At 37.8% G+C, this 17,142-nt stretch overlaps 1 protein-coding gene across 2 annotated transcripts in view; it reads left to right on the forward strand.

Annotated features, from left to right (window-relative positions):
- The window catches only part of Fam174a (family with sequence similarity 174 member A), a 31,791-nt gene extending 16,000 nt beyond the window's left edge, over positions 1-15,791 (forward strand). Inside the window, exons 2-3 of one of the 2 annotated variants that reach the window (XM_087905914.1) lie at positions 6,488-6,622; positions 15,183-15,791. In XM_087905914.1, coding sequence (XP_087762040.1) covers positions 6,488-6,622; positions 15,183-15,186 — 139 coding nt within the window. In that variant the 3' untranslated portion in view covers positions 15,187-15,791. Of the gene's footprint in view, positions 1-6,487; positions 6,627-15,182 lie in introns of those variants that run through there. The other variant, XM_085696160.2, reaches the window with a different exon arrangement.
- Positions 15,792-17,142: the final 1,351 nt, after the last annotated feature.

The following is a 17,142-nucleotide window of genomic DNA, read 5'->3' on the forward strand; positions in this document are numbered from 1 at the left end:
GTTGTATATTTATATATTGAAATCTACTCTATTTTCTGTCTAAGCACATAACTAATTCATAAGTACGTGTGTGTGTGCTTGTGACTGATTTATATATCCCTCGGTCTAGTTAGGATGTCTTATAAAACAAAGAAATTCCAATGACTATTATTTTATACTTAATACATTCCTTGCACATATTCTATTAAAAGGAAATGAAAAGAAACAAATTTATGGATCAAATGATGTGTTCACACATTTGTAGAGTAGTAGAGTGACATGGAATTTTATTCTGTTGTGTTTATTTTATGTGGCATCTAACATTTTTACATAAAATTTTATCGTGCTTACTTTAGTACTTTTATTTTCATTCTATAAATAACTGATGCATATTATTGAAACAGGGAAAGTTCTGACTGAGCTGAATATATTTAATGAAACATTAAGGAATCTGCATCTATGTTAAGACAGCCACTTGAATCACTTATGCTGTGATTAAATATAGCTGAATATAGATGACTGCTTCATTTTTCCTGCCATTTCAGGATTCCATACTTTTCTACGTGTTTTAGATAATATTTCTAATTTTATTAGAAACCAAGAAAATATACATTCATATTACAGTATGTGTTTGTTATGCCTAACTGAAAAATGTGCATATTAATAACCATGTATATTACTATTAACATTTGTATGTATGAGAGTAAAGACTAAAAGTAGAAAATTTTAAACTCTCCTTTACGTTTTGATTGAAACATAATGTAAACTGGATAGGAAAAAATACATAGCTTTATTAAAATTAATATTTTGTACTTAGTGTTTTAAGTAATTCATTGGATCATCACAATTTTATAAAAATTGTGTTGGCTTTTGTTTTCCTTGAGAAGCATCACTACACACAGCAGTGTTTATAATAGCAGTTGATATTTTTATGAAATGTAGATGTCATGACCATGTTGCCATCACTGTATATCACTATAATAAGGAAAGACGTTTTGAGAGAAATATCATTTCAAGTTATTCTATTAATATAAGACTTTTAAATTTTGTTTAATCATTTTATGAGTTAATACATATACTAAAAGGGAAATTTATTTTAATCAAGATGTACCTCCCACTTTTTATGTGTATTTATTATTATTTTATTTTTTTAATTTTTCAAAAATTTACACTTTCTCCCCTCCCATTCCCCTCTAGCTCCCCTACTCATGCTTCCTCCCTTTCCCTCCCTCTGTTAGAGAGGGCAGGGTATCCTGCCCTGTGGGAAGCCCAAGGCCCTCCCCCCTCCAACCAAGCCTAGGAAGGTGTGCATCCAAATAAACTAGGGTCCCAAAAAGCCAGTACATGCAGTTGAAACAGGTTCCAGTGCCTTTATCTATTGCTTCTCAGTCAGCTCCCATTGGCAGCCACATTCAGAGAGTCCAGTGTGATCACATGCTCGTTCAGTCCTGGTCTTGCTGGATTTGGTGAGCTCCCATTAGATCAGGCACACTGTCTCAGTGTGTGGACCAAGCCCTCACGGTCCTGACTTCTTTGGTCATCTTCTCCCTCTCTCTGCACTTCACCTGGGTCTTGGGAGCTCAGTCCATTGCTCTGATGAGGGTCTCTGTCTTTTTTTTTTCAAAGTTTATTAAATTATAAAAGTTTCCATTTCCGCCCCTCCTCCCAACACCCTCCCACTTCCCCCACTCCCTCTCCTCCCTCTCCATCCCTAAGAGCAGTCAGGGTTTCCTGCCCTGTGGGAAGTTCAAGTTCCTTCCCCCTCCCACCAGGTCCAGGAAGGTGAGTATCCAAACAGACTGGATCCCAAAAATCCAGTATATGCAGAGGAAACAAGTCCCAGTGTCATTGTCAATGGCTTTTCAGAAAGACTCCAGGCCAGCCACATTCAGAGAATCTGGTTGGATCACGTGCTCCTTCAGTCCCAGTCAACTGGCCTTGGTGAACTCTCATTATATCAGTCCCCTTGTATCAGTGGGTGATCGCACCCCTCGCGGTCCTGATTTCCTTTTTCATGTTTTTCCTCCTTCTGCTCCTCATTTGGACCTTGGGGGGCTCAGTGCTGTGCTCCAATGTAGGTCTCCGTCTGTATCGCCATCCATCGTCGGATGAAGGTTCCCTCTGGTCTTGCCTACTTTGCTCATGTTCTCTCTGTCTTTATCTCCATTCTTCACCTGACGAAGATTCTATGGTGATATTCGAGATAATAATCTGCGTGATAGTGGGGCAAGGCCAGTTCAGGCACCATCTGTACTGCTGTCCGAGGCCTTAACTGGGGACATCCCCGTGGACACCTGGGATCCCCTCAAGAGCCAAGTCTCTTGCCAGCCCTAAAATAGCTCCCATAATGTAGATACCTTCTTCCCCATCCTATGTCCGCCCTTCCTCCATCTCCACCCTCCCATTCCCCCAAGCTCTCCCCAGTCTTTTCCTTCTCCCTTCTCTCTCCCCCTCAACCCCTTCCCCCATCCCTACCCCTATCTCCACCGCCATGCTCCCAACTTTTGCCCAGCAATCTTGTTTGCTTCCAGTTTCCAGGAGGATCAATATATGTTTTTCCTTGGGTTCACATTGTTATTTGGCTTCTCTAGGTTTGTGAACTCTAGGCTCAATGACCTTTGTTTATGGCTAGAGTCCACTAATGAGTGAGTACATACCATATTCATCTTTTGGGGTCTGGGTTATCTCACTCAGGATAGTGTTTTCTATTTCCATCCATTTGCATGCAAAATTCAAAATGTCACTGTTTTTTACCGCTGAGTAGTACTCTAATGTGTATATATTCCACACTTTCTTTATCCATTCTTCCATTGAGGGGCATCTAGCTTGTTTCCAGGTTCTGGCAATTACAGATGATGCTGCTATGAACATGGTTGAACAAATGCTTTTGTAGTATGATTGGGCATCTCTTGGGTATATTCACAAGAGTGGTATTGCTGGATCCTGAGGTAGGTTGATTCTCAATTTTCTGAGAAACCGCCACACTGATTTCCAAAGTGGTTGCACAAGTTTGCATTCCCACCAACAATGGATGAGTGTTCCCCCTTACTCCACATCCTCTCCAGCATAGGCTATCATTAGTGTTTTTGATTTTAGCCATTCTGACAGGTGTAAGATGGTATCTCAAAGTGGTTTTGATTTGCATTTCCCTAATCACTAAGGAAGTTGAACATGACCTTAAATGTCCTTTGGCTATTTGAACTTCTTCTGTTGAGAATTCTCTTCAGTTTTATACCCCGCTTTTTAATTGGGTTAATTAGAATTTCAATGTCTAGTTTCTTGAATTCTTTGTATATTTTGGAGATCAGACCTTTGTCTGATGTGGGGTTGGTAAAGAACTTTTCCCATTCAATAGGATGCCTTTTTGTCTTAATGACAGTGTTTTTTGCTTTACAGAAGCTTCTCAGTTTCAGGAGGTCTCATTTATTCATTGTTGCTCTCATTGTCTGTGCTACTGGGGTTATACATAGGAGGTGGTCTCCTGTGCCCCTATGTTGCAGTGTACTTCCCACTTTCTCTTCTATCAGGTTCAATGTGGTCAGATTTATATTGAGGTCTTTAATCCATTTGGACTTGAGTTTTCTGTCGAGAATCAGGTGTTCATTGGTTTGTGGATTTATATCCGGGTCTTTGATTCATGTCTTGGTGGTTTGGTCTGATCTTTGCAGAAGAAAAAGAAAAGTATACAGGCTAACTGTATACTTGGGGGATTTTCTTTGCTTGCCCTCTCTTATGTCCTCTCAGCACTGGGGTTGACTCTCAGATCCTCTACCTGAAGTAGGCTGTGGTGGTGGATCCCTCTGGATGGATCTACTGGTACTAGATCAGGGCCACTTGCTGGCTAAGGGACCTCTCAGACAAAAGGGTGGGTTTGGTAGATGCTGGCTCGGTGGAACAAAGAAAGCCCTGCATCCTTGCACTCACCACTGTGTCCCCAGACCCTCAACCCCAAAGCAGGCTGAGTAGGGGGATTCTAGGACCCCACAGATGGAAAAGGGTGCTTGGGGGCAAGCTGGGGTGGGATATGTAGAGAAAGCCAGGAACTGGGGAGAAGCCCCACCAAATGGCCAGAGAGTTTAGGGGATTGGAGGGTGCCTGTGCTCCCTTCCTGAGGCATCTGGCCAGCAGGGCGGGGACACACTTCTCCCGCCCACTTTTTAATGTTTAGTACTTAACTATCCTATCTCTGTTTATGAAATGGGTTCTTGTTTTCAAGAGGTTTCGACAGGTAATATTTAGATATGTCACTTAATAAATCTGCAATGTAAACGAGAGTGAGAATATGCCTAGAGAATACATAACTGGAACAAATGACAACATTCTGTGATCCATGCAGGCAGGTGTTTATATCACACCCTGGAATGGGATATAATGTTAGACGGATACATTTTTCTGTTTGCTAAAGATTAAGAAATCATTCATTAGTGATGACTTTTGTTCTAGATAAAGGGTTAGCTGAGGTTAATCCAGGCTACTAACATGTTGCCCACTGGACATACATGACCTGAGAGAATTTAGTTTATAACCCAAGATAACTTCATATATGACATTAAGTTCCTCATTGACCGAAACTCATTCACCAGGAAGTCATGTGATTTAGAAAAACCCCTGAAAGACTTGCCAAAGAGAAGAGGCTCCATTAGAACTGTCATTGTCCACAGCTTGTACTATGGAAGGCTTGACGCTGTGTGTACTCTTTCAAATCACAGGACAACACAGGAAACATCACAGATATTTGGAGGGCATTGTAATTGCCAATCTTAAGGGAAACGGGAACGGATCAATAGTGAACTACTTTCCTTAACTTTTTCCTCTTCTTTCCAAAGTGATGTTTTAAATTTTTCTGTCAAGTACTTTATTAAGTCTAAATTTAACCTTGGTAAGCAAGCTAAATTCCTTCTGCGAGCAAGTTTTTGTAAAGTCCTAGATACAAGAATTTTTTAAAAAGTAATAAATAAAACAAAATACTAAGACAAAGATGTGACAGAAATCATATTGCCCCATAAAACCTAAATAACAGGAAAAATTTAGGATTTTCTTTGATGATATGTTTGAATGCATGCAGACATACATGTATTTGTGTATGTTGATTTATACATGCACTGTAAATTTGTTAGTTTAAGCTTGCAATTTCTTACAATAAAATGCTTCTTTATACTTCACTCTGTCCTGTTCTTCCTAGTTAAACTACTGGGTTTTATAATGGTTAGATATGTGATGTTAAATACTGTACTGAAACCAATTTCTTAGTCCATCACTTTTGGTTAGATATAAAGATAAGTCAAGAATGACTTTTAGAAATTTTATTTTTCTCCATAGTTATATCTTATAAATTTTGATTGCTGAGAATAGATTTTTTATAATCAAAAACTAATATAGTGTTTATTGGTTAATACAATTCAAACATTAATTTTAATATATGTTTATGTAAATGTATGGGTACTTTTCTTTCTGGGTTCCCAGAGTTCCTTTTGAAGACGTTTCTATTACTCTGCCACTGGTGCTGAAGTGAATATTCTAAATATAAATTAGCATTGTTATCTTAAGCTGAGTAAATTAGTGTTTAAGTAAAAGAAATTTCATTTGTGATCACTTGCTGAAATATTTTGTTTCTAATCTCCGCAAAGTTTCTGTGGAGGACTACCTACTACATAGAGTGGTGAAGCTTTTGCATTGGAATCAACTTGGGCATTGAATACAAGTTCATAGTTTCAGATCAGTGAGTCAGAAATCACCAGCTTAGTGACTCCTGGTCTTTACTCCTGACATTTTGGTTTAATTATGGCCGTAGTGTGATCATTTAAAAAATCCCGGGTGATTCTGATGGGTAGTCCAGGTTCTGAACCATTAATCTAAATTTGAGTGTATGTCTAGGACCTTCCGTTATCTAAATGTAACTTCTTCATGGTAGCAGCAATGCTTAATGTGTCTATCAATAAGAGTGCATCAAGGATATGAGATAAAGGCCGGATTGAAGGCTTCAGGAAATTTTAATATCTGACGTAAGGCTTAGGAATTATCTTTCGGGACTGGACAGATGGCTCAGCAGTTAAAGCACTGCTGCTCATCCACGGGACCTTGAGTTCAGTTCCCAGCACCCATGTGGGGCATCTGGGAACCAGCAGTAACTACAGCTGCAAGGGCTATGACACCCTCATCCTTCTGGCCTACGTGGGCATCCACACGAGTTTCATTCACTCACATATTCATAAATAAAAATAATATATTATCTCTTAACTTCAGTTCACAGAGGGTTAAAAGAGTAGAGAGTGTGCTAGACAGGAGAAATGTTGCCATACAGATATATAGGAATAGGTTTATTTAATGAACTACCTATGATCTTTGGTGCTAAATTGATTGTTTTCATACTCCTGATTGTAATCATTTTTGTACTGAGTGTGTGCTTGGGAGGAAATGTGGACTAATTTGTTTAATTTACAACTACATTTGAGGTGATGATTAGGCTATATTAAAATACTTTTATTAATTTATTTGTTCTCTTTAATAGGATGAGAAGAAGAAACCGCAAAACTAGGAGATACGGAGTTTTGGACACTAACATAGAAAACATGGAATTGACACCTTTAGAACAAGATGATGAGGATGATGACAACACATTGTTTGATGCCAATCATCCTCGAAGGTAAGTTGGTACCGTAGTTAAATAGTGATGCATAGCTTTGCTCACATAACTGACGTATGATATTTTACAGTGTGTTTAATGATGTCCTCTGTCCTGCCTAGACCCCCAATCTCATTCACATGCCTTTGCTAAAGTGCATATAACCAATATTATACATTCCCTAAAATGAGCCGCCTTTTGCAAATTTCTTTGCAGTATTTGGGGTTTGAATTTTTCATTCTTGCGGTATTCATTATTTTTGCATATGTTTGTGTTTGAGAAGTATTTAGTAAGCTTGCTTTTATTTTTATATTCGTAAATGGTTTTGTTTGTTGTTTGATTTATTTGATTTGCAAATAGTACTTCCTGACAGAACTCTAAGACTGCAGTTTTGTCAACTCGTGTAGCTGTGATGTCTGTGTTCAGATCTAGTCTCATGACATGCCAGGATCTTTCCGAAGGCACTTGTTATGATTATTATCAGCGCAGATAGAATGAGAAGAGGCTACAAGGGTTACAGCATGTGGGCAAAATATGCTAAGAGAAAGAGGAATTTCTTGTAAAGAAAAGTTAGATTCTAGAATCATGTAAATCTGAGAGCACACAACTCATTCATTTACTTGATTAAACTTATTTAATCAAGTGTCATACTTGTGTGTAGTACATTCTTCCTAACCTCACTCCCTTCTTTGTTGTTCTCTCTTCTGGGGATCCCCAACCATGCCCACATTTATGCCTTTTTGTTTTGGTTCCAGTGCACTGGAGTTTAATCTGCACCGTGTGTGAACACAGGTATACAATAACCCATTGAGCATGGTGGTCTCACAGTTAGGTCCATAACTCAGAAGAATGACTGTGCCTTTGTGAGAATTGTTCAGGAGCCAGTAGCTCATCAGAGAGGACTGTAGCCGCAGTTCGCCACTGGCTGTTGACAGGCCCAGTGTTACACATGCTTGGTGCAGATGACTCAAGCCGTTCTGTGCAGTGGCTGTCATGCCCTGAAGGCAGCAATTCATAGTCCTTTTTTGTATCTTCCACCTGTTGCATTCCTTCCACTCAGTCTTGTGAAATGTTTCCTGAGCCTTCTGGGGTAGTTTAAATGTTGTGCTTAGGGGTGAGCTTTCAGCTACCACTTATTAATAGCACCTTGAGCAGCCATGACTGCATTCACTGCTGTTCTTTGGAAGAGATATATCTGTAATTATGGATAAGAGTGACATTTGCCTATTGGTATAAACAGGTGTATAGAATGCAGTTTGGTTCCATGTCAATTTATTAAGCAACAGTAGTGAATCCCCAATTAGGCCCTATGCTCCTTAGCTTCTGGCTTTGTGGGTTTTCTGTTTGTTTAGTATGTTTGTAATATCAGGCGTGCATTCCACTCTGGAGAGGTCAGTCTAAAAGCCGTTGGCTGTCCTTGGGACAGTCACTATTGCACTGCTGGGCATATCCCGCAGGTTCCCGCTGTTCTGAGGATTCATGCAGGTTGACTTTATATTAATGTAAAAATTCCCTGATCCTCTTGCTCCTGCAATCATTTCACTCTGGCAGTTTTCCTTGAGCCTTCGGTGGGGGAGTGTTTTGTAGGTGTATCCATTGGGACTGGGCTCAACCACTCATTTTGATGATAGCTCTAGGACTTGAAGGAGGCGAGAGTAAAAAGAAAGGTGAGTTAATTCCTGCAAATATAAGAGTAATTTGTGCTATTTAAGGGTTTCAGAAACTATCAACCAGACTTAGGAATTACTTTTTCTAGACATAGGTGAGAGAAATAGTAATAATAAAGGTGGTGTAGTGTTCAGAGATAAATAGTGAAATTATCTTGAAATTTGATATCACAGTAGGTATTAAATATATCACAGCTACACATGAGGAGCACACTCAAACCATATGAAGCTGTAGAAGTTATGGATCATCAAGGGCGAAGCCAGTTTTATTGTGAGGAAGTAGGGATGATTATGCAGTATGCCAGTGATCAGAGCAAACTGGATGGTGGTGGCGTACACCTTTAATACCAGCATTTGGGAGGCAGAGGCAGGAAGGTTTCCCAGTGTGAGGCCTGCTGGGTTGAGTTCCAAGACAACCAGGACTATATAGAGAAACCCTGTCTATAAAACAAACCAAAAATGGAATCATTCTGTTATTAGAATCAGTGTATCCAGGTATTCTAGCAACTTCTGCTTTTCTAGGGGAAACAGAAATCAGCAAATGGCCCAGTTTTATATGGCTACTGGGCTATTAGACTTAAGCAAAACAGAAAAAAAAGAAACTTAAAAATAGTAAACTTGGGATTCCACATTTTTGTTAATTAAGGTTACCAGAATTAATGATTATGTACTTTTTGAGGATTGATATATGTTAATTTTTTAAATAAGAAACAAAGATGACACAAAGTAGCAAAAGTGTTCCTATGTCCATTCTCTACTCTCTCTCTTTCTCTGTGTGTATGTGTTTGTTTGTGTCGATGTAGATTAAATCCAGAGTCCAGCATACTTTTCTAGGGAAGCACCAGCTGAGCTACATCCCCAGCTTCACATTTGTGTGTTTTTACTACATAGTGCTGTTCTTTCTTGTCGGCTGACAGAATTCATGAATGGGAGCACTAGAAAATGAAGTTTTTCCCTTCCCTTTGCTAAGTCTGCTAGTGCATTCAATTTTGTAATAGCGTTTTTACATATATACATAGATACACATACATATATAGGTTTGTTTGTGCATATTGCATATACAATTAAAAATACTAGGGTGGTACAAAATTCTAATTATTAATAAAGGTCCTTCTTTAAATTGTATTTGAGATAAAATTAAAGGAATCCAAAAGCATTTGGATGCTTCCTATTTATTTCTCTTTTGTTTGGTGTTTTCCCACTTTAGTCTTTCTGTCTATTTCTTACTGTTCCCTTTGTATTGCTTCCATTCTTTAGACCAAACCTTCTAGTAGCTCCATTCACCTTTTGAAGGTACAGGTTTTTGAAGTAGATGAGTTGAGAAGTATAGCACTCCCCTTCCTGTTTCAGTTGTCAGAAAGAGCTGCATTCAGTGGTGGTGACTGCTATTGGTGCAGCAGTGGATGGAGCGGGCTTTGCAGCAGGCTGGTGACTGTGGCTTGTGTTGTGCTGTGCCATAAAGAGGAAATAAAAGCTAGCCATCAAAGAACAGATGTAACATGAGGGCCTGCTTGTTGGGGTTTCTGTCCTGCCCTGTTCCCACAGCTGATAAATCCCAAAGAAAATCACACAGAGGTCTCAATAAGTTTTAAACTGATTGGCCCAATAGCTCAGGCTTCGTATTAGCTCTTATAACCTATATTAACCAATTATTCTTATCTATGTTGGCTACATGGCTCAGTACCTTTTTCATCAGGGCAGGTCACATCCTGCTTCTTTGGTGACTGGAGAGGACTGGGGAGGAATGGGCTTCCTTCTTCCCAGAATTCTCCTGTTCTCATTGCCCCATCTCTACTTCCTGTCTGGTTGTCCCACTTATACTTCCTGCCTGGCTACTGGCCAATCAGCATTTATTTAAAACATAATTGACAGAATACAGAATTGTCACACACCATATGGACATAAAACTTTTAAAGTTTGGAGTTTGTCACACTATAAAAAGGATGACTGGGACATTTCTGGTCTTTTTTTGCCCTAGAACTTTCGAAAATGTGATAGCAGCTTTATAAAATCCTACCTAGACCTAAGTTACAGCTCTCTTGGCAGCGTGCTTACCAAGAGGGAAAAAAGACCCAGAGCAGGTTCCTGTTGTTAGCATAGGTGGATCCATCCAAACCTCACAATTATTTAAGAAGCCACCTTCGCAACATAGACTCTTAAGGGGGAAGACTAACCTGAGTAAACTTACCAAGCATGACTTAAGGTAGGTATTTTCATGAATTGCTTTCTTTTAATCATTGAGCCAGCTTAGAATTCTATACAAATAAATATTCTAAGTACATGGATAAGACAGACAAATGAGTATTATTCAAAATTAAGTCATATCTCTGCTACCATAACTTTACATGGTTTACTTTTAATCCTTTTATAATTCTTCCTTCAAATTATTTATGCTGTTTTGCTCTTTAATTTTTATTTTATTTTCTAAGATTACAATAAGTGTAGCATTTCTCTTTTCCCTGTCCTGCCTCCAAATCCTCCCATACACCACACCTTACTCTCTTACAAATTTATGACTTTTTAAATTGATCATTATAACATACATATATGTTTATATGTATGTACACACATGTACATATACAGTCCTAAATACATAAGTACAACCTGCTCAGCCTATATAATGTTACTTATCTGTATGTTTTCAGGGCTGACTATTTGGTATTGAATAGCCAATTGATGTGCTCGTCCCTGGGTAATACTATTTCTTCCCCTGTAGTTTTTTGTTGTTGTTGTTTTGTTTTGTTTTGTACAGGGTTGAGGCTTTGTGGTCTTTCCCCTTGAGTTTGTCATTCCTGTTGGTGTTGTCCTTGTTCAGCTCATCTTAACCAGTTGTGTTGTTAAGAATTTGTGGATGAAGCTTTTGACATTTCGAGGAGATACAATCTGACAACAAACTTCTTAATCCTCTGACTCTTAGAACCTTTGCACTTCTTCAGCAGAAATCCAGAGTTTTAGATACCAGTTCACCTGTCAGTTCCATTGGATGAATCTACAGCACCTTTATCTATCTTATCTGTAGATAGATAGACAGACAGACAGATGTATAAGTGCAATGTGGACAGGCTTGTCTTTAACTTGTGGTGATCTTCCAGCCTAAGCCTCCCAAATGTTGTGATTATATGTGTGAGCTTTTATTACATGTCTCACTTATTATTGTAGTATATAAAACTTAGCAGTGAGTCTACATTCTATTAGCAGAAATAATACTCAGATTTAATGGGTAGAAAGTATCTCAGTAATTGATGCAGGTGTTCCTAGATGGGAACAATTCACTCTGACTTGGGAACAGTAGCAGGAATGGCTGAGATGGCAGCTGGTTGGTCTCAGGTGCACTGGACACTGCAGTGGGCTCTTTACTAGAAGGATTGGGAGCATGGTCGTGTAAATTGGTTCATTTGACTCTCACTTGAAAGAGAAGAATTGGGTCTGAGAAAATTTAAATAACTTTAGACACCCCATCCTGTGACAGTCTCTTTCCATTTGTTTAATATTCATTGATCTATACCTAAAAACATAACATTTTGTCCCTTATGTCATGCTAAGGCCCTCTGTTGCTGTTAGTTTTCCAGATGTGCATCCATAAGTTAGGAGTCTGAGACCTGTGGCTTGTTCTTTTTCCTGCTTTGTGAAGAACGTTAGTGTTCTGCGGTAGCAGTTCTAGTAATTAGTTCCAATCCTTCGTACTTTTACAGTGTTAGTATTTATAAAATGCTCCTTTATTGCCAGGGAAAATGTCGTTTCTAGAGAGGGAGGGGATTTTTCTTGCTCACAGTTTTAAAGTTCGCTTTAGGTGCTATTTCTAAAGAGTATTTCTCTTATAGTATATCATCTTATTGTTTAGGGACTATAAATGTAGGAAAAGTCAGGTTTTCAATGATGGGTGGAGTTTTCTCCTCCTTTGGACAGAAAAACTCAGGAGAACAGGCAGCCCTATTATCACTAAAAAATATCATTTATTTTGGAAAAAAATTGAGATTGTATTTTATTCTATGTCAATACTCCACTTTAGTGTTGGACACTTAAAACAACTTTATAGTACAAACAACAAATAGAAATAATATATTAGTAGTGTTAAGTTTAACTTCTATCAAAAGTAAAATTCTTATAATGATACAAGCTAGAAGATAACTCTAAAATGAAGGGGATGGCCTGGAAAAGCCAATACTAATGTCATTTTAATGCCATGCCAGTAATTTGTGTCAAATATGTCATTTTAAAGCCCCGAATTTGCTTCCTTACTATTTTCACTCTTTTACTGTAGTTTAATACTGTATGTGTCCATTATAATTTGTACCTGGAGATACCACGTCATAAAATGCTTTCTAGCTGTTTGTATCAGCCTGCCAGAATCAGAAAACATATTTGATAAGTTTTGACATGTGCAATAATTAGCGGACCTTATTGGGCTGGTGATATAGATGGGTGACTGAAAAGTACTGTGACCTGTATTTAGATGTGGTGGGCTGACATGTTTCTTGAGCGTCACTTCTCGCTAAGGGAATGGCTTAGACCAGTCTCCTGAGGCTGGATTCTTCTTCCTGGCCACGTCACTGTCACATAATGGAGACTGACTGCATTTCTAAGGTTTTGGCGCCGCTTTCCACTCTGGAGCCTTTGCCTGTTCACATTGTGAAAACTACTTTTAGTAATCAACACTAACGTTCCTTGCAAATTATAGTTTGTTCAATTAATTTTTTTTTAGAACTTTAGCAACCAATTGGCCAAAAAGGTGTTTTAGAAAAGAGGCTTTAAGTCAAGATCACCTTCATCTTCTGAGTGACGTCCAAGCTGTGTGACTTCTTTTGCACAGCTGTCTTACAAAGTAGAAAAGTAGGATTTTTATCTTAACTAATTTATTAATTGTTCACTATCTTCCCAACTTTCCAAAATTAAACAAAATTTCTGACCCAGAAAATAAAGCTAGAGGATCAGAAATTTGCAAGCATCTTTAGCTATATGAGACGTAATGATGATGATGATGATGATGATGATGATGATGATGATGATTTTAAAGGACATTATTTGTGACAGTTAATATAAACCTAGAACTAAGCATGGTAGATGATGCAGTAATTGTAGAACTTGGGATAGTGAGGCAGGAGAATTTCTGGAACTACAAAGTGAGATCCTGTCTGAAAAAAATTAAGATTAAATCATTTAATATATTTTATTTGATTAAACAACATCAAAAAATGCTTTAAGAATTTTTTAATGCTGTTCTTCACACTGACACATGCAGACCAGTATATTGCATAGCTGTTTTGAGTGTATTGGAAATCATGAAAGCATTGACTGCTTTGTTTAATAAAAGATTCTACCTATCTTTTGTCCATTTCAAATTGTTGTAAGTTCTGTGGAGACTTAAACCGTTACTTAATCGAAAGTTCTGTTGCTTTTAGGCTGACCACTAAAATATCTAAACCAGGTGCCATTTTAACTCTGACAATGCAATGATACTTCATGCAAGTATTTTTCCTACCAAGTACTTTTGCATTTTTCATCTCTTTGGAATAATTTGGCAGCTTGTGATTGCAGCTGTACATGGTATGTGATAGATTTTTATCATCACAGAAATTATTGAACTTCGCTTATCTAGGATATTATTCCGTGTCATAGTTTGGCTCCCTTAATAGGACAGGGTGTGCTAGCCGTCCTGTCTTCAGTGGCCACAGTCTGTCATAACTGCTTTCCAGTTTCAGTGTCTGTCTCTGCCTTAACTTCTCACTACCCAGCACTCTCAGACTGCGTCGTGCCCTCTTGACTCTGGCCTGCCTTTTTTACCATCTCGATTCTTTCTTCAGGAAGAGGAACTCGGGTATTTTTCTTAAATATTGCTAATGTCCTCCTGGTTCTCCTGAGTTAAGGCTAGCAGTTGAGAATGGCATATTGATGCAGTGATATGTGAGTTGTAGTTATTTTTAAAACATGCACAAGGTAACCAGATAAGTTCATGTGCGAGAGGAAGAAAGTATGTGTCAAGGGGAGGTGAAAATTCCAGCCAAGGTGTGATGTTATATAAACGCTCATTTGTTCTCAGGCTTTGTGGATGTAGAATATGCTGGAGTCAAATTAAGAAGTTCATATAAGAACAAAAGCAAAACTCTAAGTTTGATTTTGCCAGTCAAGAGAGTTCTCAGACCACGCCATGCTTTTGAATAAACGAGTGATACTGTTAGACTTCTGGCCTAGCCGAGATGACCGAGTGCTTTGTAAGTTACTACTACTAGAGTTAAGAGCTGAGGCGCAGTGTTTTGAGCTGCTTTGTATGATTCAGTGAGGAGTGAGTAAGAGTGAATATTCATATTGCTATAAATATACAAAAGAAAAATAACCAGATATCCCAATGTATGAGATGATTGAAAAATGTGTCTTTTCTTTGTTCACTTGTCTGAAATGGAATAACTGTGTAGTCCAAACTAGCCATGAATTTATGGCAATCCTCCATGCCCACCAAAACTGTCTTTTTGTGATTTTCTTTTTGTTACCATACTACAAATATCTAAATTATTTTTTCCATTGAATGTAATTTCAGACTTAGGCTTTTGATTGTGTTTCAAAAGCTGAGAAGCAGATTAAGGAGCTGTATTCGTAGAAATTGTAAAATAAAAACATTGTATTGCCTTAAGTCAGTTGAAATCATTTGTTGATGTTCTGTGAAGAAACTTTATTGTGAATATAGACATGGTTTTATGACTCAGAATATTATATATAAAATTATTTTGAATAGCTAAAATTACAGTTCAAACGATACTATTTGAAGCAGATAATAATGGCAGTGTCACCCAGGCATGGTGACTTATAATAATGATTTTTTTTTTTTAGCTTTACATTATTCCCTCAAAACTCCTGGGTATTTAGAGGTGTTTGGACTTTATACAGAAGTGTAATTTATATATTTATTTATTCATTTACAGATGAGAATGTGCCTTTCATGAGAAGACTTCAAATTTCTACTGAAGAACAGTTTCTATGTCTAAGGAATAAGAAGCCACTCTATGGAGGGGAGGGGAATTTAAGTTGCAGACATTATGACAACCTTTAATTTGTTGTTACCGCAATAAATATTGTATCATTTTGTTATATCTTTGTATATTTGGAACTGCTCTATTAATGGGCTCCATGCTGTTAGGGATAAACTGTACTGTACTGGATTTTGCATTTGAAAATTATTTTTAAATAGTGTTTTCTGAAGCACTTTTGTTCCTTTTTCTTTTACCATATTATTGTAACCTGTTCTCTTTGGAGTACTAATCAGTTATTGTTAATTATTTTGTTAGCATCATAATTTAAAGAACTATAAGTCACAACTAACTGGTATGAAAAAATAATTAAAATTCTTCTTTACTAAAAATTTCCCATTTTTATGGGTAAAGAAAGCCAAATTTGTTATGTTGTTTTTGAGTTTTTAAATAGTAGTAATTGTCTGTGCTATTGTATGCAAAAGAATGAATGTAATTTAAAATTATTTAAGTGGTACAGACAGAAAGTGTTTACAAAATAAACACTCAATTGTTATATAGTAACTTGTGTGTTTTTATATTATCTCTATATACTGAGCCCAAAAAGTATTTTTCCCTAGTGTAGTGTCTCACATCTATAACTCTTGCATAAAGCAGGAGATTTTTTTGGAGTTTGAGTCCAAGGATAAATGTGGCAAAGAAGATTGAATATCTTCTTAGAGGTGAGATATTTTGGAAATCTATGAATGTCAAAGGCATTTGTAGTTTAATATGAGAAAGTTAATTACAAATCAGATGTCTTGTCAGAGATCAAGAGACTGAACTATTCCATCTGTAGACTTTATGTAGTGATTAACTTCATTATCACACAGCACATCTAGTCTCACCCAGGTCTGGTTTTACACATTTTAAATTTTAGAGGAAGACTTTCAGAAAAGGCATGGATCCTGAATGTCATTGCTTGCTAGCATTAATGAGATCATTCAAATGTGTGACAGAATGGGATAGTCGCCAGTCATAGGATTTATTTTTAGTTTATCAGCTATACTTTATGGTCCCTAGTTCTGTTCTGTATTATATTTTCTCTGTAGCAATGTTACTCAAGAAATCTCCCTCAGTTGGTAAACTTAGCTATTTTCTAGGCTACTGCTTCATGATGAATTAATTTCAGTTCTACAGTTCTTGTATTGACCTTAGAGTTACTCCCATTCGACAAGCCCACAATAGATACTCCTCTAACTAAGAGGAAAAGCTCAAAAGAAGAATGGTTTTATATTTGAATATAGCCCAGGCCTGTAATATTTCAAGTAAAACTGAAAACTTAGATGCTACACGTCTTCTTGTCACCACATCCTCTCTTCCGCTGACAAACTTGTCGGCTGTCCTTCTGGAATATTTTCTGTGGAGACAGCAGACTGTGGCTGGGGCTGTGGTCCTCTGGAGTTTCACCTTGACTGTGATACCAGAGCAGCTCGCTCACACATCTTGGAGCTGATGTTGGCTGTCGGAGGGAGTTCAACCCAAATGCATAACATGAGTTTTCCGACTAGACTCTGAGATCCTACAAAGGTAAGCGTGAGAAGCAGCAACATCTATTGCTAAGATTTCAGTCCAGATGTGGGCGAATATGGCTCTGGCACATTCTATTCCCTGTGCCTGACACTGTGATTAATTTAAAGTCAAGTGAAGGAACTGGTCTACATGTTCATCGCGTGAGAAGCAATATAAACACACAGCAGGAATCCAGTGGTGGCCAGTATTGGAGACCACCGCTATAGCTTGTCTGACTACAGGATGCATGTCCTTATCTGCAGGACAGACCAATCTGTCTTGAGTTCCCCAAATTATATCCCATTTGGGCTTAGCTCGAACCCTAGGATTTATACATTTAAATTTAAAGGGAAGATGAGGGGCT

The sequence above is a fragment of the Myodes glareolus genome, chromosome 1, assembly GCF_982192425.1.
Source record: "Myodes glareolus chromosome 1, mMyoGla1.1, whole genome shotgun sequence".
Taxonomy (NCBI): Eukaryota; Metazoa; Chordata; class Mammalia; order Rodentia; family Cricetidae; genus Myodes; species Myodes glareolus.